The 24,561-nt window shown below is 40.9% G+C and overlaps 1 protein-coding gene across 1 annotated transcript; it reads left to right on the forward strand.

Moving 5' to 3' along the window:
• The first annotated feature begins 963 nt into the window (after positions 1-963).
• On the forward strand, positions 964-24,082 carry rabep1 (rabaptin, RAB GTPase binding effector protein 1). The gene is made up of 18 exons (XM_060862781.1): positions 964-1,122; positions 7,754-7,882; positions 8,935-9,138; positions 10,049-10,209; positions 10,368-10,487; positions 10,673-10,808; positions 11,120-11,298; positions 11,857-11,967; positions 13,525-13,947; positions 14,337-14,441; positions 14,541-14,657; positions 14,791-14,889; positions 17,164-17,304; positions 17,537-17,726; positions 20,515-20,570; positions 20,669-20,767; positions 21,651-21,767; positions 22,039-24,082. The coding sequence occupies exons 1-18, from the start codon at positions 1,077-1,079 to the stop codon at positions 22,138-22,140; spliced, it is 2,535 nt and encodes an 844-aa protein (XP_060718764.1). The 5' UTR covers positions 964-1,076; the 3' UTR covers positions 22,141-24,082.
• The last annotated feature ends 479 nt before the right edge of the window (positions 24,083-24,561 follow it).

Consider the following 24,561-nt stretch of genomic DNA (forward strand, 5'->3'; position numbering starts at 1 on the left):
TGTGTGTGGAGTTTGCATGTTCTCCCCGTGCCTCGGGGGTTTCCTCCGGGTACTCCGGTTTCCTCCCCCGGTCCAAAGACATGCATGGTAGGTTGATTGGCATCTCTGGAAAATTGTCCCTAGTGTGTGAGTGCGTGAGTGAATGAGAGTGTGTGTGTGCCCTGCGATGGGTTGGCACTCCGTCCAGGGTGTATCCTGCCTTGATGCCTGAGATAGGCACAGGCTCCCCATGACCGAGGTAGTTCGGATAAGCGGTAGAAGATGAATGAATGAATTTCTTTTCTGTACCCTTATCCTGCACAGGGCTGTAGGGAATCTGGAGTCTATACCAGGGCACCCAGGATATAAAAGGCAAATATACTAACTCCTAAGCCACCATGTAACTATAAACGGTTAAAATACTACAGCATGTACTACAAAATATAACTGTTGACATGTTGCTTTTTGTCCACAATCAATGTGTCAGATAAACTCAATAATGCCACAGTGCCTAAACTGATGCCACAGCAGCACCCAGAAACATTAATGTCAATGATCTATCATGCAAATGATATCTGGCAGGTGGTGTTGCTCCTGTGTTGCTCCCTTTTTATATATAGATATATATGTAGACATATGTACAGCATGTAATATGTATAATATATATTACATGCTGTGCATATGTTTACATATATAAATATATATATATTACATGCTGTACATATGTTTACATATATAGATATATAGATATATATGTAAACTATATGTACAGTGAATAAATATAAAGGCTATAGCAGTGCAGAGATGTGTGGACATTGTTGAAAAGTACATTTACTTGGAAAACTGTATATAATAAACTGACAGTGTATAGCAGAGTTGTTCATTCAGTCATGTGAACGCAAAGAGGGCGAGGCGTAGTATTTTTTTTAATAACATCACATCAGTAACGTTACCCATCTCCTCCCATTGTGTTCGCGCATGCGCAATGCGCCTTGTTTCTACAATGACGTTGCCTAGTCTATGGTCGCCTGTTTTGTTTGGCACTCCCTAGTTTTGTTTCTTCGAGCCGGCGATTAAAGGTCTACCCCGGGGAAGCCATGGCCGAAGAGGCCTCGGGAGCGGCCCGGCCGCCTGAGCACGACGGTAAGAGCCGTGGGACGCTAAACGTTTTAATTTACGGCTTATTTCAGGTTGAGTCCTTTGCCGTAGGCCTGCGGGCCTGTGCGCGTCCCCGGACTCGGCGGCGCGCAATAAGCCGGTGAACCTCTCGCACTTATTAGCGTTTCGACCTTAGTTTTATGTCCCCCAAAGTCTTTTTTTTTAAATAATTAAAAAACTGTCTGATGAGTCTTAGCCTGCACTTTTCCAGTTGATCCTCCTAGCATTAGCCAGTATGCTAGCAGCCGAGCTGTCACTGTGCTGGTGAACTTTGACAGCATCGATTTCACACCTGGGTTTTCCACTAAAGCACCTTTCTGTGCATGATGCTAAAGAACAGATGGCCGTTTCAGCTGGATGAGTTTCAGAACAGACACCAGGATTCTGATGCATGTCTGGGATCGCACTTGCATGGAGATGCAATAAACCTGTATATTGCATTCTCTTGTGCAGCTCATCAGCTAATCTGATCCTGACCCTGGGTCTGTACAGATAACACAGTGACACACGTGTTGGTCGCCCTCTACATCATATAAAACCCATTAAAGGAGTGGCTTATTTTCAGTGCCCTCAGTGAGCACTAGATAGATAGATAGATAGATAGATAGATATAAAGAGGTCATTACATAGTACAGGTTCACAGCAACTAAATGCAGTTTGGCGTTTTCCAGGAGTGCAAAGAATAGCAATTGTGCAGATAAATATGTAGCACAGCATATATACATGTATATATGTAAACATATATACAATATATATATATTACACACACACATACAGTATACACAGCATGTAATATAATGTAAACATATACAGTATGTAATGTATATAGGTATATATGTAAACATATGTACAGTAAATATATAAAGGCTATAGCAGTGCAGAGATGTGTGGACATTGCAATTGGTTCTAAGGCTACGGCATTGAAAAAATGTGCAGACACTGTTGTAAAGGAACAACAAGAAAAGGAAATTACAGTAGGTTATGGCATTAAAGAAATATACACATGAATGTGAAATATTAGGCAGAATATAGAGTAAGGTGTGTATATATAGATACACATAAAATAGTGCAGAGAATGAGGAGTATAAAAAACTACAATATGTACATTGTATGTAGAATTGTACAGAAGTTCTATACAGTATTTTTACAGTGTTCTAACGGTGTAGTGTAGAGTTCAGTAGTGTGATGGTGGATGGAAAAAAGCTGGTCCTGAACCTGCTGGTTCTGGTGCGTATGTATGTTCCTGTATCTCCTTCTTGATGGAAGGAGGTTAAACAGTTTGTGACTGGGATGTGAAGAGTCCTTGATGATGTTGTGATCTCTGCGCAGACATCTGCTGTTTTGAAGGTGCTCAATGGCAGGATCTGTCAATACCAGAGCAGTATGGTTTTGATATAGACAATTTGATGCCACCAAGGATCTCCTCACATTGAGATTTATGTTTAAGATGCTTTGCCATTTAAACAGTTGAAATCTTTATTAGGGAGAACAGAGGTGGCTAACATGAGAATGTATCTTGCTCCTGCTCTCTCTCATTACAGCCATGATGTACTCTAGATTATGGCATACAGTACTAGTTACAGTACAAGCTTCAGTATTGATGTATCAGTACATTCTTACATCTAAGTTCAGACAAATGTAAAGTTGCTTAAGGAGATGATGACCTGAGTCTCTTGTTTAATTGCTTGATCAATTGTTTGTGGTACATGCATACAAGTATAAGTCATTGTAAACTCATCCCTTCTCCTGAAAATTATACGTTTAAATGACAGAATTGTAAGAAGCCAACCTCGGCAATTCATGTGTTCATGGACCCTGGCTTTGTCGTGCTGGAACAGGTTTGCGCCTCTTATGCCCCTTTTCCACCGAGGCAGTTTGAGTGCTGGTTCGGAGCCAGAGCCTAATTTAGAACCAGTTCTTGCTCTGAACCAGGAAAAGTGGTTCTTAAGTAGCACCAAAACGTTGCTGGTCTAGACTTAAGAACCGCTTACGTCAGGGGCTGTAGGCGGCGCTGGGGGCGCGGCTACTGTTAGCACATTTGATAATGTACCTTAAGTATACTAATGTTTAATACACTTTTACTTTACTGCAATATGATCAATTATCACATGGAACTGCACGTACACGTCGGATTCGCCGCGTTTGGATGCCAGTGTAGGTTCACAAAGCCATGAGCATTAACAGTAAAGCAACATCCGCCATTGTTGATATTGTGTGTGTGTTTGCCGCTGCTGCGCTAAAGTTGCCGTGTAAAATGACACGTATACAATGACGTCAGACTCGGCTCTGTGATGCTCTCTAGCCGATGGAAAGGCAAACCGGTTCTTAGAAGGTTCGCCGGTGGAACCAACTTTGAACCAGCACCCGGTTCTTTCCGGTGGAAAAGGGGTACAAGTAATAGTGAAGGGAAATTATAATGCTACAGCATACAAAGACATTATGTACAGCTTTGTGCTTCTGACATTGTGCCAACACTCTGGGGATGAGCTACATTTGGCTGTGGTGGTCAGTTGTTCAAATACTTTGTCATTCAGTCTCAAGTGATAATTTTGTGAGAAACTTTGTACTTGTATAAAAAATTAAGCATAGAGAGATTCCCTCATCACCTGACTCTTTCTGGCTCATAAAGCAAGGTCTGTTTTAATTGACTTGTAGCCAAAGATTCTATTTGGTCCCCTTTGTTTTTTTAATTATGATGATTGATTTTGTACTCGTTAGATCGTCACATACTACACAACTTCCTATACAACTTCAGTGTAGGAAGCATCTGAGGATCCTTAATCCTTGATGCACTGGTATGTACAAAGAAGGTCTTTAATTTATTTCCAGATTTGAGTTTGACTTTTAGCATTTGATGCTAAAGGATTTGATTTGATTAGGATTTGATGAGCAGGGATCTGACAGTGCAAATATTAGGATTGTACTGTAGGGTGTAATATCTTGGGTTTTTTTCGGCATTAAAGGGTAAAAGAAACTTGAAAGTTTTTTTTTTCTACTTTAGGGTTTGTTATATACAGGAAAAAGGAAATATGTCAAGATGCAGAACTGATTCACGGCTCTCAAACTGAAGAGCTGTCTCGGTCTCTCCTCTTCCCCCTGGGGCATCATGTAAACTAGTGTTTTCAAACTTCACAAGTTCATTAGTGGTCTCGATCTTGTAAGTCAAGTCAAATCACTTTTATTGTCACATCACCACAACACGTGCCATGGTGAGTAAAATTCTTGGGAGCGTGCTCCAGAAATCGCAGAACAATTTACATACAGTAATTAAGAAACAGAAATTAAGAACAGTTTACATACGAGTGAAAATGTGCAAAATGCTCATTACCAGGTGAAATGTGCAAATGAGAAAAAGATGCAATGTGCTCATACATAGTCAGTACACACAGTGTACTATTAGACATATTTACAATGCACTACACATTATATACGATATGTACATTTATATATATGTATTAGGGATGCAACAATACAGTTAGCCTACGGTTCAATACATACCTCAGTTTTTTTAACCACGGTTTTCGGTTCGGTTCGGTTCTGATTTCAGTGGTGTGAGGACCTGAAACAGTTCTTCTGCCAGTTTCTGTTCACTGTCATTCAACATGGTTCTGTTCTTGACAGACAGCTTCAGATCTTTGTCCAGTAAGGCAGAATAGATGGCGGGCTGCTTTCCAACGTGTCATGTACTGTATTCCACCGAGTTGTGACATCATGAATTAACTTGTGTCTCCTGCTTCACAGTCAAAACATGGTGGGCTTTGGTGCTTTTGTGAAAAAAAAGTCACTATTTTTCTAACCCTCCCCAGGAGGCGGGACACTGTGTTGATTGACACTGCTTTCTTGGCTGCTAGGTTTACAACATGCGCAAAACAACTTATCTGTGGCCCCAGCCCATCAGCTTCGTTAACTGCATTCACAATATTCGGAGCGTTATCTGTGGTGACTGGGAGTAACATATTTGGCCTCCTCAACTTCCATGTATTCACTGCGTTTGTCAACTCTTCTGCCAAATGACTTTGCGCCTGTATGACTTTCATACAGGGGACGGGTTTGGAGTACAGCGCTTTTCATTTCCCAATCCGACATGTAGTGAACAGTTACAGTGAGGTAACTCACGGTTGCCCGCGAGGTCCAACCATCTGTGGTCAGAGCAAGGCTCTGTGCTTGAGCCAATTCGTACACAATACTGTTGCATGTCTTTTCATATAGAGGTCGGGAATTATCTCGGTGCTGAAAAAAGTGCGAGACGGTAGTCTGTAACGCGGATTGAGTGTTTTTATAAGATGACAAAAGCCCGCATCTCCAATCACTGAAAACGTCTGCAAATCTTTGGCAATGAACACCCCCACTGCCTTTGTTATTTTCATGTGTCTCTCGGAACCAGTTGGGTATGTATGTTGGAAGGATTCAGCGAGGGACTGTTGTTTTTTGGAGGACTTTATTACCTGATCTGCTATCCTGCTTTCAGACATTGATATTGCTGGGTGATGGCGCCGCAGATGTGCAATCATATTGGAAGTGTTTCCGTTTGAGTAGGCTACACGTGTAAAACAATGCTTGCAGACAGTCATTTTTTTGTTTACCGTTTTTTCTTCCTTGGCATTAAACTCAACAGCAAAACCGAAATGTCTCCACAGCACAGATTTAAAAGACGCCGGCGCCTCCTCGTACTGTAGCCTCACTTCACCACCGCTCGCCATGTTAAAGTGTGGAATGATGGTTCAGCGCCCCCTAACTTTAGAGCATAGTGATTGAACATTTGCTCAATGTTCAGGAGTTTCCTCATCTCAGCTCGTGGACTTACAGGAACACACAAACAGTCAATTCGGAGAGAAATAAAAAGCACATAAATTATTTAAACGTAAAAACGAAAAAAAACGCAATTCACAAGCTCGTATTGAACCGTGGATGTCGTACCGAACGGTTCAATATTAGTGGCATCCCTAATATATATATATGTGTGTGTGTGTGTGTGTGTGTCATATATATATATATATAATGTATGTATGTAATAGACTTGTCATGTTGTTTTCTACAGTGTCTGATGTTACTTGTAAAAACTATCTAGTGTACATGTAGGACTGAAAGCCATAATGGGTACATTGTTTGGATGGAGGTCGGGTTGTGCGTTTTGACATTTTACCAACTGCCTTTGCTTGGGGAAACGTTGCTGTTTGGCGCAACAAATGTTATTTGAGCAGAGAGTTCGCATGATGCTAAATATGTGTCCATTTAGCTTCTGTATAACATTAGTAGCCCATTATTGATGGTACATTAATCACATGGTGTAACAATGTTGTCGAACCAAACACTGGCAGAAGTACAGCCTTTAAGCAATAATGCTGTGCTGATGTTACAAATTAAAGCGTCCATATTCACCATTTGTGTGCAATATTATATGAAACATGTATAATATATTGTGTGTGTGTGTGTGTAACATATGCTCTATCCAAAATGGAGGTAGTGATGGTGTTTGTAACATTCTATAATGTTGTAAAGTTGCCTTTGGTACGGTGATATGTGCATCAAGCAGGGGAGGTTCTATGTTTTTATTTTATTTTAATGAGCATTACCAGAGTGACCTTGCTGAGGATATAGATGTGTGGTGGGGCATTTAGGGCTTTTTTACACCTGGTCACTTCATGTGTTTTCTCTGATCCGATAGCTATCTGATTTGTTAAAACTGTTCCATTTACAGTACATTAGGCCACATAAATGCGTATCGGATATCGATCAGATCTTTCTACTCCCGCCCAAAATGCAAATATATTTGACCTAATTTCCGGGGTAATTGAAATGGAACACGCTTTGGTGTATGCGGTTTTCAGAACGCAATCAAAAAGAAGACGTAAAAAACTTCTTGGTTATGATGGTTATGCTACAAAAAACAGCATTCACTGTTTGCTGCATTTTCGCTGGCAGCAGCAGCGCATTTTAAGACCCGACGAGACGCCTGGGTGAAAGATCACCTGCGAGTGACGTACTTCTGTTTGGGAGGAGTATAGCGCTGACGTATGTGGCTTGAACAACCACATTCATTTACACCTGCCCAGTTTCATCTGAAATGCGTCCCAGACCACCTCCTGAAGTGGTTTGTACCATCGGATTTATATCCGTCTCGAAAACGTTTCGGAGGGCATTTAGACCTGGTCTTTTTACCATCGGATAGCTATCGGATCACAGAAAATGCATGAAGTGACCAGGTATAAAAAGCCCTTTAGGTGCCTGAATTGTTCCTGCAGTGTATTTTAGGGCTTTTGTGGGTTGCATATGATCCTCAGTATATCACAAATCAATCAAAAAAGTCTGGCCAAAACAGTCATACTTTTCTAAAATACTCGAGTACACCCAGGATCAACCCTGGGTTTAATTGGGAGATGAGCTCATAATCGTGTTTATGAACTGAATTACATGGCTAAAGGTTTGTGGACACCTGACTCTCATATTTATATTAGGGTTTTTCCCCATACTGTTGCCAGGAACTGTGGTACAGGATGTCTGTGTATACAGCAGCATTACAGTTTCCCTTTGCTGGAACTAAGAGGCCAAAACCAAGGTGTTCCAGCATAACAATGAAAATATAAAACAATAAAACTATGTTTTATCGCCGTGACAGGGCTTCTCCAGCAGCGTATCGAGGCTCTGGAGAAAGAGAAGGCGGAGTTCCTGAAGCTCAAACAGCAGCTGGAGATGGAGTTCAACCAGAAGCGTGCCAAGTTCAAAGAGCTCTATTTGTCTAAAGAAGGTATGTGTGTTCGTCAAAGAAAGGAACGAAATTGTAAATCAATGGGTAGCAGCATGAAATACTATAACATTGCCAAGGTATGTCGCTACTTTTGTTCCTGTTGATGACAGGGTTGATCTTGACCCAAATATAGTTACACCTTAAATGGTTCTCAGGTAGACCTGGGCTTCAAACTCACAATCATCAATCACTATGTCGTCGTATTTTATTGACAGTTTTATTAATAAGATTCCAAACAATAAAAATCTATGTTAAGGAAGAATGGAAGTGCAACTTCTCTTAAAGTTTACGCAAATAAATTTTCACCGCACTTTTTCCACTTTATCATTATCATTTATCACTGACTTTTTAAACGCAGCCACATTTTTGCACATTAGATGAATGTGCCAATGTTTAGCTACCGGTCCAGTGCACATCCACAGGGAATGTTTACCTTCAAACACAGCGCTTGAAACGATTCTCACTTTATTATATACTCTTATTAAAAAGACTGCGTGGAAAACTGATGGCGTCTGCACCTGCCATGTAAATTCCCAGACAAAATATGACATGAAAGTGCTTCCCCTTTTTAGTTACACATTTTAACTTAAGCTCGGATATGCAAATCGATATGCTGTCAACACTTTAATAGTTATGGACTTTTTTTCTTCTTCTGTGTTTAGACGTGTATAAAAAAAATGAATCTTGAATAAAAAAACGTGAATAGTTGTGTAACTGTCACTTTTATCCGCCGTGCCTTAAACAAGCACCTAAAACATTCGTGTTTACCCACAAACAAGCCTTCATAGTGCTGGAGAATTGCACTTCTAGTGAAATGTTTAGAAAGAAATGCGTTTCTCAGCCGTTCTACCACTTTTCCACTGATTAACCAGCAGAACCTGGTGGGAGTCCTACTTCAAATGACCTTTGGGTCAAACATAGCCTATAATTTCCCATTAGATAAACCTCCCACTAAAACTACTTGCCGTTTAACGGACAGTTGATATTCTTGCACGGTTCTTTAAGACCATGAAAATTCAAGCCTACGTCTTTTTATTCTTTTTTTAATCCAGAGGAGCTAAAGCGTCAGGCGGCATCTCTGGAAAGCGCCCAGGCAGAGCTGAGCCACGTGCACACCCAGCTGGTTAACGCCAAGGCCGAGATGGAGAACATCAAAGCCGTGGCCACCGTCTCAGAGAGCACAAAACAGGAGGCCATCGACCAGGTCAAGCAGCAGTGGCAGGAGGAGGTGGCATCCTTACAGGCCATCATGAAAGGTAGAAGGTTCGAATTAGATTCCATAGAGCAATGGAAAATCTAAGGCATAACCCGTAATAAAAAAAATTTTTTTTGTGGATTTTGCTATATTCTAAGATATATTTTGGAACTACAGGACAGCTTGAAAAGATTTAGACAAGAAGTGCCGATAATGCCAACATCTACTAGTGGTATTTACAACGTATTTTCCGTAGCTAAAATAGACCCCAGACTCATTCATTCATTCAACTACCTCGGGTCACTGGGAGCCTGTTCCTATCTCAGGCGTCCTCGGGCATCAAGGCAGGATACACCCTGGATGGAGTGCCAACCCATCGCAGGGCACACACACACACACTCATTCACTCACGCAATCACACACTAGGGACAATTTTCCAGAGATGCCAATCAACCTACCATGCATGTCTTTGGACCGGGGGAGGAAACCGGAGTACCCGGAGGAAACCCCTGAGGCACGGGGAGAACATGCAAACTCCACACACACAAGGTGGAGGCAGGAATCGAACCCTGACCCTGGAGGTGTGAGGCGAACGTGCTAACCACTAAGCCACCGTGCCCCCGACCCCAGACTCATTTATTTAATTTTATTTGTGATTGCTTTCATTTAGCACTGACATTATATTGGTCAATGGCCTTTAAGAGGAATTCTCAGACCTTGTCCTGTGTGTCGCCATTTTTTATATATTCTTTCCGTATGTCAGAGGCCTGCTTCAAAATTAGCTCTATTTATTATGTATTGAGCTAGTTCATATTCCTTAGACAAAATATACTTATATTTTTACATACTTCTAAACTTTTTTTTTATACTTAAATGCCATATAAAATGGGCATGGACCGGATTGCTACAGTATTCAGGGATATAACGTATAAACATAGTCCGGTAATGAAAAATTCCCCACCTTTGTTCAGACACGTTGCGGGAGTACGAGGTGCGGTTCCACCAGCGTTTAGAGCAGGACCGAGCGCAGTGGGGGCAGTATCGCGAAGGGGTCGAGAGGGAGTTGGCCGAACTGCGGCGCCGTCTCTCCGAGGGACAGGTGGAGGAGAACCTGGAGAACGATATGAAGAAGGTCAGTGAAGATTGCTAACATTTCCTGCAAACGCAAGGCTAATTAATCCGGTTCCAGTTGTTCGAGAGAACATTTTAAGAAACTGGGTTAATTTTGGTGTTCGGTAGTCATGTTTTCTCAGAAAAAAAGTGACTGAGCGGAAGCTGGTTTCCCCTTAGGCGCAGGAGGATGCAGAGAAACTTCGTTCTGTGGTGATGCCAATGGAGCATGAAATCGCTACCCTGAAGGCCAAGCTGACGAGTGCAGAAGAGAGGGTTAAAGAACTCGAGGCAGCTAAGGTCGGCTTTGAGGAAGTGAAAGTTACACTGTCTTTTTATTATTGGTTTCCCTTTCTTTACTCTATTAATGTAAAAATGCCTGATTTGACCTTCCTCTGTAGTTTTTGGAGAATTTTCTTAGAAATAAATTTGTACAGATTGTAAAATGATGTCATACATTTCTGGTATTTGTTCTTGTCTCACAGGTGAAGGAGCTCAACCATGTCCTCGAGGCTGAGAAGTCGTGTCGGACCGATTTAGAGATGTACGTCGCTGTCCTCAATACCCAGAAATCTGTCCTCCAGGAGGACGCAGAGAAGCTTCGGAAAGAACTCCATGAAGGTGCGTATTTAGTGTTGTTGATCCGTCTAGTAACGCTGTTTCAAGGTCTCACTGGGTGTTTCCTTTAGTTCATATTAAGCAGCTGCACCAGTCCTGATAATAAAAATGTGGTTAGAATAATTTATATATCTGTCTACAGTGTCCCATACCTTGTGCCCAAGTCCCTTGTGATAGACTCTTGGTTCTTCATGACCCTGTGTAGAAAATAATAAGTAGTAGGTGATAGAGAATTTAGATGTGCGGATGGATGGATGGATGGATGGATGGCTGGATGGCTGGCTATCAGCTAGAAATTAAATCTATATTTGCAGTGTGTCACATGTTGGAGCTGGAGCGTCAACAGCACAACCAGTTGAAGAACACTTGGCAGCGCGCCAACGACCAGTTCCTGGAGTCGCAGCGGCTGCTGATGCGAGACATGCAACGCATAGAAAGCGTGCTGAGCTCTGAACAGCTGCGCCAGGTCGAGGAGATGAAGAGGAGGGACCAGGTACAACAGCTCACCATTTAGTCAAACATTACACCTCTTTATGATGCATTATATCGTCGCTGTCGGGCGAAAACCTCGTATGTCCAAATTTGGTCAATTTCATATTTTTTCACATATCCATGCTATTGGTCAGTCCCCACGTGGGTCTGTTATTTTTACAAGTTATTAACCAATCTAAAGTCTTGAAAATAGCTTGAGCACAAGAGAGCTTCACGGCATATTTCTCCTTAATAAGAGTCACAACGAATCAACACGTCTTCTGAGGTAAATGTCTTCAAAACACTGGGCTCAAAGAAAAAAAAATCTTGACCCCCGCTAGTTCTGGTGCTCGTCTGAGGACAGGAATTTAGCGCAAGACAATCCACTGCAACGCGGACTAAACCCTGTGCACTGCAGATAAGGTACGGCGTTTTTTTAATTAAATGAAAAATAACAGTTTTGGAGATACGAGGATTCCGCCCGACAGCGACGATATATACTCTCCTTCGTTTATTTTAAATTTGTTTGCAAATCAAATTCGCATGCCGATGTTTATTGATATAAACGCGTTTTATTCAGGAGGAGGACGAGAAGGAACGGCTCAGTCAGGCTCAAGAAGCTGGTGACGACGATGGTGCAGACCACACCGAGGCCGCCGAGGACTCTTTCCTAGGCCTTTCAATAGAGGAGGTACCAAATTCACAGTATTCTAAAACATAACACGACAAAATCAACCATTTGCCTTTCAACTTGAATGATAGTAAAAAAAAAATTCGAACCGTTTGAAATAATCGTTGACTGAATACCTGATCATAGTTTTGAGTTACGATCCAGCTTCCCTCAGTGTGACTAAACTAATGTGGGGGCTGCACGGAGACCGCCATGCCTTTATTGCGTCAGTCAGCTGTACGGTCTGGTCTTTATCAGCAATCATTTGAAGACTTTGACAGGAAGGAATAAGTGTAGAGTCCATGGTGAACTCAGTTTGTGCTGACCCATTAGATCCTCGGGAGCTCTCGGGTGCATCTCTTTATTTTAAACTGTTGTAGAAAGGACTGTTACAACCTTTGAGAAGTTGTCTGGGGTGAGGAGTAACATTTATGGTTGGGGTCATTTTTGTGGGTGTAGTAAGCAAAAGAAAAATGCAGGGACAAGAAATAACCATGAAATGTGATTTATTCTCCAGGTGAAAAAGGAGATAAATGGACAATTTTAAAGCATTATTTACATTTACACTATTTACTGTAGAGTGTCACCCAAATGAGGATGGGTTCCCTTCTGAGCCTGGTTCCTCTCAAGGTTTCTTCCTCATATCCTCTCAGGGAGTTTTTCTTTGCCACTGGGGATAGGGATATAGATATATATATATACATAGTATTTAAAATTTTTAATTAATATTTTTAAATAAATTTTAAACTTTAAATGTATGTATTCATTTATTTGTTTCTTTATTTTTTTTCTCCTCTTTTTCTATAATTCTGTATAGCTGCTTTGAGACAATGTGAATTGTTAAGTGCTATGCAAATAAATTGAAGTATTTTTTTAAAAGTTTATTTGTATAGCACATTTCATACACAGAGGTCATTCAAAGTGCTTTACGTAGAAATTAGAAAACAGTTTATAAGAGAGAAAAAAAATATATGTAAAAATAAGAGACATACGATAAAATCATTATAAAAACAAAGAACAATTAAAGAAAATAAATGTGATTTCAATAAAAACAGTTTAAAATATGTTAAAAAGAATAAAACAGGAGTAAAAGTGATTTGGATAAAAAGTGCAGTCAGTGTGAAGCAGCACAGTGATCATTTAGTAAATACAGAGTTAAACAGATGTGTTTTTAATCTTGATTTAAAAGTGTCTACTGTTGAAGCACATCTGATCCCTTCTGGAAGCTGATTCCAGTTATAGGTGGCATAATAACTAAATGCTGACGCACCTTGTTTTGAGTGAACCCTTGGTATCTCTTACTGACCTGATCCTAATGATCTGAGTCGTCTGCTTGGTTTATATTTAATTAGCATATCTGTCATGTATTTCGGGCCTAAGCCATGAAGTGATTTATAAACGAGTGAATAATTAGGAGCGTTTAAAGAACCAACACAGGAGGTATATTATAAATTACGACAAGTAGTAAATCTTGCATGTGGAACTGGGCTTTACTTAGTTAAACTTCCTTATTTTATCACTATCTATGCTCACAAGGTCCAGAGCCTTCTAAATTGTGTTCTGTGTCTCTCACGTTAGTCCCACCTGAACCATAGCATCCACAGCTCGATACACTCGCTGGACGAGGACAGGCCTGACTCTTGCGACCTCTGTAGAGACAGTCTCCGTCGAGTGCAGTCTACAGACAGCCTGGGCTCTTCCGGAAACACTCTGCAACCTCAAGGACTGAACCACAAAGCCAAATCAGCCAGCAACCTGGACGAGCCGGACTTTGGCCCGCTGGTCGGCGCCGAGTACTCCCCCTTGGTGGCACCCTCCATCGGCTCCCTGCCTTTCCTACTCACTAAGGACCAGGAGAAGGCAATCAAGGCCATGACACCAGAGCAGGAGGAGACGGCGTCGCTGCTCTCGAGCATCTCACAGCGCCTTGACGCCACTTACCTGCCTCCAGCCGGATACCGTTTGGTCAGCGACTCGGAGTGGAACCTGCTTCAGCAGGAGGTAGGAGAAATAAAATGACAGAAAATACGTGTGAATAATATTTCACTGAAATGAGATGTGGTGGCAATTAATACGCAGTGGTAGGTAAGAGGATAAGGTCATGCAGAAGTGGCCTGTGTCAGAGGTTAGTTTTGTAATGTAAGCATTTCTTTAAAAATCTGTCCTAGTCTTTTCATTACAAACCTTTTCAATCATGTGACTGTGGAAGACCCCTAACTGAGGAACATGCAAAGACAAAAATAAAACTATCTGTCGCTGGCAGCGTGATCATAATTTGTCATCTGAGCTGTTGTGTATGAACCACATGACAAATCGGAACGAACTTCGAACGTCTGTGTGTTATTTAATTATTATACGTTCACACCGTCCACTGTTCTTGTTTTGTTCAGCTGAAGAACGCAGGGAGGAAGTTGGGCCGGCGTTGTGATATGTGCTCTAATTACGAGAAGCAGCTTCAGGTCATTCAGGGGCAGGAGGCGGAGACACGAGATCAGGTCAGACAATTTTCTGCTGTGAACTGCGAGTAGGTTTGAAGCACAGCCAGTGGTGACTGGTGGTTCATTGATGTATATAAAAATCTCTGTCCTGTTTAGGTGAAGAAACTGCAGGCAATGCTTCGGCAAGCCAACGAACAACTAGAGAGGACGATGAGCGAGAAGCAGGAGTTGGAAGACTCTGTGAAGCAGGGCCAAGAAGAAACCAACGCTAAGGTAAGAATCATTTTCGGCATCGCCGTGTGCCACCTTGTCAACATTTAACAGTGATTAAAAATCTCACACACACACACACACAGTGGAAATTGAAACACTGATATTTGATGCCTGACACGGTTGTGTCCCAAAGGTCTCAGCACTAATGCAGAAAGTCCAGGAGTCGGAGTCGATGCTGAGCGAACTCCAACAAGCCTTTAGCCAGGCCAAGAGGAACACCCAGGAGCAGATGGTACGGTCGCGTCACACACACACACAAAGACCAAAAAAAAAAAAAAAACACTAAATGACTATACGTTGATATTTGGCTGTAACGGGAGATTTTAGATCGATCTTCCGCCAGTTTGACTCAGGGTGACGCCAATCAATGCGACTACATCTATGCATCATCATCGTCAGATATCATAATCAGAAGCAGTACAACATACAATATTCAGGTTATGTGTTCGTTAATAAGACTTGCCTGACAACCAGACAACATTTTTGATAAGCATGCTTGTTAAAAAAAAAAACATTACTTTTTTGTTATGATATGGTGTTGGACATTAAGCTTAACCAATCAGGAATAAAAAAAGCTGCTGGCTCCGCCCCTTTGATAGTTATTTCCATGTTGTCTTGCCGAGTCTGTTTGGTTACTGGACTGGTTTTCAATGGAAAGAGAATATTATTTCTATTATTTGGTGTGAAAGGATCCATTACTTTATGCAATCAATCATTCACTAGTTAAACAAATAACCTATAGTACTAGTGCAAGACAACTAATTTGATTTCTGATTTGTGCTGAATGGTGTAACAGAAATCATCAGCTCTGTTCATGTTGTGACGTGACGTACGGCTAAGTACGGTGACGCATACTCGGAATTCGTTCTCTGCATTTAACCCATCCGAAGTGCACACACACAGCCGTGAACACACACACATACACACTGTGAACACACACCCGGTGCAGTGGGCAGCTATTTATGCTGCGGTGCCCGGGGAGCAGTTGGGGTGGTTCGGTGCCTCGCTCAAGGGCACCTCAGTCGAGACTCGAACCCACAACCGTAGGGTTAGGAGTCAGACTCTCTAACCATTAGGCCACGACTAATGGTTAGAGATGTGTGTATAAAATGTGTATAATCTTGTGAGCGTTCAAGCTTTTCTTTAGGTTAAAAAAGGTCAGCTTCCGGTCAGTGTTGAGGAAGTTCGAGCTTCTGAAGTCCATAGTTTAAATACCTCAACGGTTTTGCCTTCGCCAGAAGCAAGCAGCACTCAGTTAGTGCTTGTCAAAAGGGAGTTCTCGGCAATCACCGGTTGAACAATAGCTGCAAAAAATCACGCACAGCAGAGCAGCGGCAGGCAAAGTAGCCGGGTGGGGTATTGAAATTTGCTGTGCTGCCGTCTGTAATTCATTTTACAAGTCATGCGTTCCTTCGGTTTAGAAGACAGAAAAACACGTCTGAGTGAGTGGCATGGTGTTTCAGCGCTTCTTGTCAATTTCATGCGTGTGTCTTGTAACACTTCATTTGTTTTTTTTTTTTTAGATGTTACTCTGAGGGGTTCAGATTTTTGACATGTACTGATATACACACCTTCACAAAACAAATAAGCTTTTACAACTATTTTATTTTCCCCCCAAGTGCTTATATACACTTGGGGGACTATTTTATTTTTCCCCCCAAGTGCCCCAAGTAAATGAATAAACTTGCAAGTAAGCATTGTCCTCTTTTTTTTTATTATTTTTTTTTTATTTTTTAATGAGTCAATGAGGAGTAAACTTAGTGTTTGAATGCCCAGTTTTTTTTGATGAGTGATGATGAAGATGAGATGAGCTTTAAATCCACACGGTTATCTGAGTGCGATGCAATGTTTAAATCCCATGATTCACATTGAGAGACAATTGCTGTCTTCCAGCTTGTTCTAAACTGGGCTTCAAGGTCTTCAATCAGTATTAAGTGCTCTCATAATGAAGCCCATGAAGAGACACAAGTGACACAAGAAAAAGAAAAGCAACTGATTTGTAGCTACCCCTAAGAAATCACCAAGCATAAAGGAGCAAAATAATACAATAAAAGAAACAGGTAACTTCTTGTCTGTTACAGTCTAAAACATTTTCTCAAAAGCCAGCGCTAGTAGAGGCAGACAGTACGTGGCAAACGTATATTTGTCGCTGCGTAACATCCGGCACATTTGTAACCTCTTCATCAAGTCAAGTCATAAGAAAAGCCAAATGATTACGTCAATATGTCGTAAATCTTTGATGACTAATGTTCCAATGTAGAACCCAAAAATAAAAATCTGTCTGTTTTTTGCGACATGATGCAACCTCAGAAGCTGCGGCGAAGGCAAATTAAACTATTATTTCATCTTTACGTTCTGAAAAGCTAATAACCTAACCTAGATATCAAGCTACTGTAGTTAGAGTGAGCGGTTTTCTTTTTCAGCTCAAAATGTGCTCCAGATATAAAGCACCCGAATATGGTGTAAAAATCTGTGTAGGCTGATGTGTGTGTGTGTGTGTGTCCAGGCTGTGTTGCTGAAGTCTAGGGAACAGGTGGCTGAGGAGCTGAGCAGACTGCAGAGAGAAAACGACAGTCTACAGGGCAAACACAGACTTCACCTGACGCTACAGCAGGATGAGAACTTCCAGATGCCCGCAACCATCCAGGTACCGCTGAGATCCACATTTCCGAACACAGCCGCTGATTAAACGTCAGCGATATTTTTTTACGTTGTGGATATTATTGTTGAGGCAATGTTATATTGTTTTTTGTTTTGTTTTTTTTTGCATACGTATCCATGGGATTCTTTTTCAGGAGAGTTACTGCTAATTTTAGCTCCTAAATCATGGATTATGAACTTAAAGGGTCTTTTAAAGTTCAATGTTCTTCCCTCCGAAGGAACTCCAGTCATTAGTGCTGCAGTACCGCGAGGACATCGTCTCGGTGCACACGGCGTCCGAGCACCTGGAAGAGAAACTGAAGGCCGAGATCTTGTTCCTGAAGGAACAGATCCAGGCAGAGCAGTGCCTCAAAGAGAACCTTGAGGACACACTACAGCTGGAGATCGAGGGCTGCAAAGAGGAGATTGGTAAGCGCGTGTGTTTTGTCGAAGCTTCAGGGCCTTAATTATAAGAGGTGTGTTTGTGTGTGTGTGTAGAAGCTGGTTATAGAAAACTAGGTTGAGGTTAAAGCTGGTTGGACCAACAGGGTTGATTCCGGATCATAAGATAAGATGGCTAGTTTTCTTGGTGGAAAATTACAGCAGATAACAAATCCTAGACTGTTCCATCTAGTTGACTGGCTTAATCACGATCTGAGCCCCAAAAACAAAGACTCGCAAAGCTGATGAACTGGTTGTTCAGCAACATTAGGTTTCATAAACAGGGACCGGCTTCTGTAGAAGATTCTCAAATTCATCAAATCACTTACATTTATGTAAATTATGTAGCTCAAGGCACATCATCAGACTATAGTCTAGCTACAGGGCCAGAGGTTTGTAAAGATCCTGCGATTTTTCCCAGCAAAGTTTCCAGCAAGCCTCTTCTCCATTTGTGCCTCCATTTTTAATCTGCGTTTAGTTTTCTGTCATCACACTAAAGCTTGTGATAAATTGTTTCACCACCCTTAAATGTCAGGAAAAGTTTGTTGTTGCGATCCAATCAAGTATTAAGAAATTAATTTCTTGCATAATGCCTGTACGAAAAGGAGCCAGTTTCTCTCATCTGCTCTGATTCAAATCTTTTGTTTCCCCCCTCACCTTCTCCCTCTTCCTCTATTGGGGACATTCAGACATCCTGGAAGGTATGATTCACTGGCTGAGTGTATAACATGTGTCTCGGCTGTCTGTCTGTCTCTACGCCGGTAGTAACTAATGCCATTTTAACTGTCTAACCGTACACATCACATCACATTAATCCCATCCGAGCACACCGTGTTCCTGAGCGACGGCACCGCTTGCACATCTGCAAGAAAACAACACGGCTATGTGTTTAGACCAAATCTTTGTGTAGCATGTTGTTCTTGTGTGTTCGTCGATGGTGTCAGTCAAGTTTGTTTTCCATGTCAAAAAATAACATTAAGCAAGGTAGTGTTCATTTTGTCACCTATTTTTAATTTAGTCTTAGTCTTGTGCCAAATGTCCTTGTTAGTTTTAGTCATATTTAGTCATTCACATATCTTTTTTGTTAGTCAAGTTTTAGTCGACTAAAAGTCTCGTCATTTTAGTCGAGTTTTAGTCAAAAGAAAACTCAAGGTATCTTTAGTCAAGTTTTAGTCGACTAAAAGTCTTTTAATTTTAGTCTAGTTTTAGTCAAAAAAATTTTAGTCTTTTTTAAAATAACACATTATTATTGAGATTATTACTGATAAACATTTTGGTAAAAAAAAGTGTTTCACATATGTTTCACTCGAACTTGACTGCACATCACATTTTTTACTTTATTGTTCCTGCTTTTAATCGTAATGCAAAGACCGGTCATCGGGACATAAGCTGTCATGAACAATAAAAGAGCCTGCGCAGCGACAGGAAATATAATTTAACACAAAAATCCTGACTAGACCAGGGGTGGACTTGCGCTCAGGATTTTTTTTTTTTTTGAGTGGCGTGTGGACGAATTGTTTCTACACACACACTAAACAGCGCGAAGCCGCGAACCCGTTCTGAATATTTTAAAGGCGTAACAGCTGATGAAAAAGCAGAGACAATTGTAGACGAAAATGAAGAGAGATTTTATCTTCGTTTTTATTTTATACAAAACATTTTCGTCTCGTCTTTTTTCGTCAACAATAATGCGTGTTAATTTAGTCTTAGTCAGCGTTTTTGGACAGTGGTGCAGTCTTGTCATCGTCTCGTCTTAGTCATGAAAAAAAAAGGTTGTTGACGAAATTAACACTAAAGCAAGGTTATTGCACGGTAATATCTTGTAGAACGCTGGAGATGAACCGATTACAGAACGAAAGACGTCGTAACCCTTTCACAACGGCAATAAGGAACGAAACGCAGGAGTTCTAGATTCTAGTAATCACGCTGTTTTATGAGAATAATCAACGACGTGACCGTGTTGATTGTTTTCCAGCTGAAGTTCATTTTGAGGTTTTGTTCCTCTTATACCACAGCTTTTCCAACGGAATGCACTTATTTCCAGGGATTTCAGAACAGCGTAACAGATAGTGTCATCGGGTGGGCGTGGCCTATTTGATAATCTAACCCTAACCGTAGTTTTTGGTTGTTTATTTGTTTTCGAAAATAGCTTAAATGTAAGATAATAAAGCATAATAGATATAAAATATAAAATCTACCTGTATGACTGTTTTGTCCTTCATTATCCATGGTAGGTATGCTGTTTTTTTTTTGTTTTTTTTGAAAGAGGGCATTTTTCCAAGACCTCCAGAAACACGCCCACTTTACGTCGTGGTAACGAAACCCCTGGAATTTAGTGAATGCCCTTTCTCAATAGAGTGAGTGACATTTCTCAATAGAAAAGGATGACATTTGTCGCTGACATTTAAAGCAGCTGTAAACAGATGATTGTGGCAGAAAATTTCCAGTTACCAGTTACCCTGGAAAAAGTATAAAATAAATCTCCTAATAGCAAGAATCACCTGATAAACAAAAATGTTTTTTGTTAAATTACACGTAAACGTCTTCGTGCATTTTGTTATTAAAGAAACGGTAAGTTAGAACAAGTATGTTAATAGAATCCTTGCAATCTGAGCTACTGTTCTAGGAACATCCGACCAATCAGATCTGAGAATTCAGCAGCAAACGCTGTGGTATAATGTCATTGCCCCTATGTGATGTACTTATATTAAGCCAGCACTAATGTTCAGGATCGCTCATGGGACATTTCATCACAATCTTCCGTCTTCTATTCCAGCGTCTTTCTCCAGCCTGAAGACGGAGCTGGAACGAGTCAAGACTGAAAAAGAGCAGGTAAAGAACCCCAGCTGAACTGATTCTAAGGAAATTGGACTGAAGCTGTTTGAATTGGGCTGATCCTGAACCGTTGTGTTTTGTTCTGATGCGAACAGCTAGAGAGCAGCCTGGCGGAGAAGAGCCAAGCGTTAGAAAGTGTCCAGGGGCTGAAAAGCAGCTTGGAGGAACAGCTCAAAGATGCCCTCAATAGCAAGGTGCGATCATCCACGACAACACGGATTCACCTCACGTTCCTCTCTTTTCGGTTAGAATTGCTAACAGAGACAATTTGGATATAAGTCAATTTGCATAACCTGAGGCTTTATTTAATGTTCCACCTGATTTAAATGTCCATATTTTACTACGAATATTTTTTATTCGTTTGAAACAGCCGTGTCGTCGTGTTCAAAAGATTTCAAAGGCTTTGATTTTGGAAAACAGTGTATAAACCTGTGTACAACTAGCCAATCAGATTACAACCCTCAATATCCTAAAGCTTGTGACGAGCTCATTCTAGAAAAACACGAATTTCAGATCTGTTTAACAAGACGGATCATCCGGTCTGATTCACCACTAAAGAGTCGACTCTTTTGGCTCCCGAACAGCATGTTTCCAATTTTTTGCGAAAGGTTGTCAAATAAATAGAGAAGTCACATTTCGTCCATGGATGACATTCACACACCAATTTAGACTGACGGAAAAAAAAAAAAACATTTTACACTTACAGCATTTAGCAGACGCCCTTATATCCAGAGAGACTTACTTACATTATCTCGTCTTTATACAACTGAGCAATTGAGGGTTAAGGCCCTTGCTCAGGGGCCCAGCAGTGGCAGCTTGGTGGATGTAGGAATCGAACTCACAACCTTCCGATTGGTAGCCCAACACCTAAACCACTAGGCTACCACATCCCCACCACAAAAAAAGACTTGAATTATGAAAAAAAATTGTTGAGTCAAACAAATCTGCGAAGAGACTTAATCCACTTCACTACGGCAAACATTTGACACCCTGTAAAGGATGACCAGGGATCAAAACCTTCAGGAAAAAAGCGAGCTAGCTCTGAATCCTGTCTCTCTTTTGTTTATTATAAAACAGACAGCACTAGAGACTCAAGTGTTTGAGGAAAAGGACAAAGCACAAAGACTACAGACAGAGCTGGATGTCAGCGAGCAGGTCCAGAGAGACTTTGTCAAGCTTTCACAGACTCTACAGGTAAATAACATTTTGCCTATGACTGTTCAATTAATTAAACAGACTTAACCTAATCAGAAGGCAGTCAGGGACTGAGCATCCTGGGGACAATTTAGTTAGTTAGAAACTGCTAGAATGTGTAAATCTCAAAAGCCTTCAGTGAATAAAAATGCTGTTCCCTTTCATTAAAACAACATACAGTATATGCAGCCAGTATGGAAAGCATCAACTTCAGTACACTTGGTCATGCTTAATTCTTTTTTTTTTTCTTCCCCCCCTTCTTTTCTCTCAGGTCCAGTTAGAGAGAATCCGGCAGGCAGACTCTTTAGAGCGAATCCGTGCCATCCTCAACGACACCAACCTGACAGACATCAGCCAGCTTCCTGAGACATGATACTTTCTCTTCATCCAGCAGCCTTCTTTCTTTCTCTTTCAACACACCCACACACACAACACACACACTTACTTCTCAGATCTCCCAACACCTCAGTACTCCAGTACTCAGTCTTCTCCAGCTCTTGCTGAGGAGCAGGACACTGGCAATGAGGTAGAAATTTATTTATTTTTTTTTTAAACACTGAAAGAAACAAACCGAAACAAAGGGTCTGACACGTAAGAACACTACGACTATTTTCTAAAGCTCTTAGAGCATGTGACAAAATGTGAAACGTCTGTCTTTTTCCCCATTATGCTTCACTCTGTTCCTGGTCTACTTTCTTCTTTTATCTACACCATCCGCTGAGCCTAAAGACGGGGACTTTTATGAAGGATCTGCTAGTAGTATTTGTACATAAGTGTGTATACAAAATATATGTATATTGCGTTTAGTTGATTTGGCCGTTTTTTTTTTTGCGTCCGTGACTCATTTCTACCCCGTGTTGTGTCAGTATTTTTCAAACACTTAGCAGACAAATCGAGGACCTCTCAGCCGACAGATTTTTCAACATCGAGGTCTATCCGGTGGGTCCGATGACATTTATTTATTTTTTTTTAGTTTTTTTTTCCTGTTCTTCATGTCTGACCCTGGAGAATCTGTCTTGCGTTGATTCACGACAAACTCAGATGGATCTGCAGATGCAACTTTAAGCTCAAACGAGACGACACTAAATCGTGTAGCCGCTGCTATTGTCCAACATCCATCAACCCTGTAAATCTCAGTGAGGTGAATTCCGTGCTCATCAACGCTATAGGAAAACTTGTGGAACGTGCAGCACGGGATGAATTTAAAAAAACGACGACAAACGTTCTTCGGCTTCTTCTTAAACACCCGAGTTAATCCGTGATCACTTCAGGGATGGACAAATCATCAGTTTATTATAGTCTATTCTCACGAGGTAGCTCAAAAAAAGTCTAACAGGTTAAAGAAAGCTAGCCGACTCGACGTAATAACGTACGCGCGAGATAAAAAAAACAGTCGATCATCCATGCACGCTAAATAAAACGCTGAATTTCATAAAGGATAGATGAGGGGTAAACTTTGAAAATATACTTTTAAGTGAATACAAATTTTTTTTTCTTAATTTCATGAACTGACAGAGGAAAAAAAATGTAAATAAAACCGCTAAAATCTTAAGACGCGTAAACAACACCGTCATCGTCAGGCGCTTTGTCCACTCCATGCACATGGATAAATTTGTACGAATTATTCAAACTACTTTCATACATCGCTGCTGATTTTCAACACGGTGTTGAAATCACAGTTCCAGTCACTGACTTTTCTGTGAGGTGTAACGACAGTTTCCTGCCCGTTTCAGCGCATCGCGTATGACTTTTTTTTTTTTTTTTTATTCCATTCACACGAGATCGTTCAGAGACATCAGAGTTTACACAAAAAACGCTGTTGGTGAAACGTGGGCAGCACTTCCTGGTCTGAAGTGTTTTTTTTTTTTTTAAACTAAAGTCTCATCTTTACCTTTTTTTTTATTTGTCCCAATTCTGTCCATCTCGTGGTTTATGTAAAAATCAACACTCAACACACAGACTACAGTTGTGATTTTTTTTTTTTTTTTGCTGCTGCTGCTTTCTCATGTAAGTCTATTTGACAGGAACACGACACCAAGACACAATGAACTCTTTCGTCTACTTTCTAACTACCTTTTTTAAAATATTCATGAAGCTCTAAACGATACAACAACATCGTGTGCGAATTCATTGGACTGATCAGTTAATTTTCCTCTAATCCGGTATGATTTTATGGTTCTACTTGCTTTGTGGAAAACCTGTAGTTTATCGACGGCGTTAACGGGTGTCGTTCTGTTCGCATGGATGATTTATATACTGTACTGTGTACATATCTCTGTACATATCTAATAAACCAAACTGTACTTAAAGCACAACTGAGGGCTTGATTTTGGTTGATTTATCACACTTAGTTTTTTTTCCGCCCAACAAAGAAATTCTCAACCACTTTCACCTCCTGCTCTTTCACTCGCACCCTGATAACTCTGCTAGAGCTAGCAGAAGGAAGTGATGGCTCTTTTTAGTGATATAATGCAACAGATGATCAAAAATAGCAACTAGATAGATAAGCAGACAGAGCAAGAGAGAGATAGAGAGATAGGCAGGCAGACAGACAGACAGGCAGACACAGATATATATATATATATAGAGATCGATAGAGAGGCAGGCAGATAGAGACACAGATATATATATATGTATATGTATAGAGAGAGAGATCGATAGAGAGGCAGGCAGATAGAGACACAGATATATATATATGTATATGTATAGAGAGAGAGATAGATAGAGAGGCAGGCAGATAGAGACACAGATATATATATATATATATCCACACACACATTACAGATTAATACAG

Source organism: Tachysurus vachellii, chromosome 26 (assembly GCF_030014155.1).
Source record: "Tachysurus vachellii isolate PV-2020 chromosome 26, HZAU_Pvac_v1, whole genome shotgun sequence".
Lineage (NCBI taxonomy): Eukaryota > Metazoa > Chordata > Actinopteri > Siluriformes > Bagridae > Tachysurus > Tachysurus vachellii.

Excerpts from the sequence above, each read along its gene's own strand:
- rabep1 (XM_060862781.1), top strand. The coding sequence starts at position 1,077 with ATGGCCGAAGAGGCCTCGGGAGCGGCCCGGCCGCCTGAGCACGACG. Across the intron at positions 10,488-10,672 it reads AAGAACTCGAGGCAGCTAAG|GTGAAGGAGCTCAACCATGT; the intron begins GTCGGCTTTGAG and ends CTTGTCTCACAG. Across the intron at positions 14,442-14,540 it reads AGGCGGAGACACGAGATCAG|GTGAAGAAACTGCAGGCAAT; the intron begins GTCAGACAATTT and ends TGTCCTGTTTAG.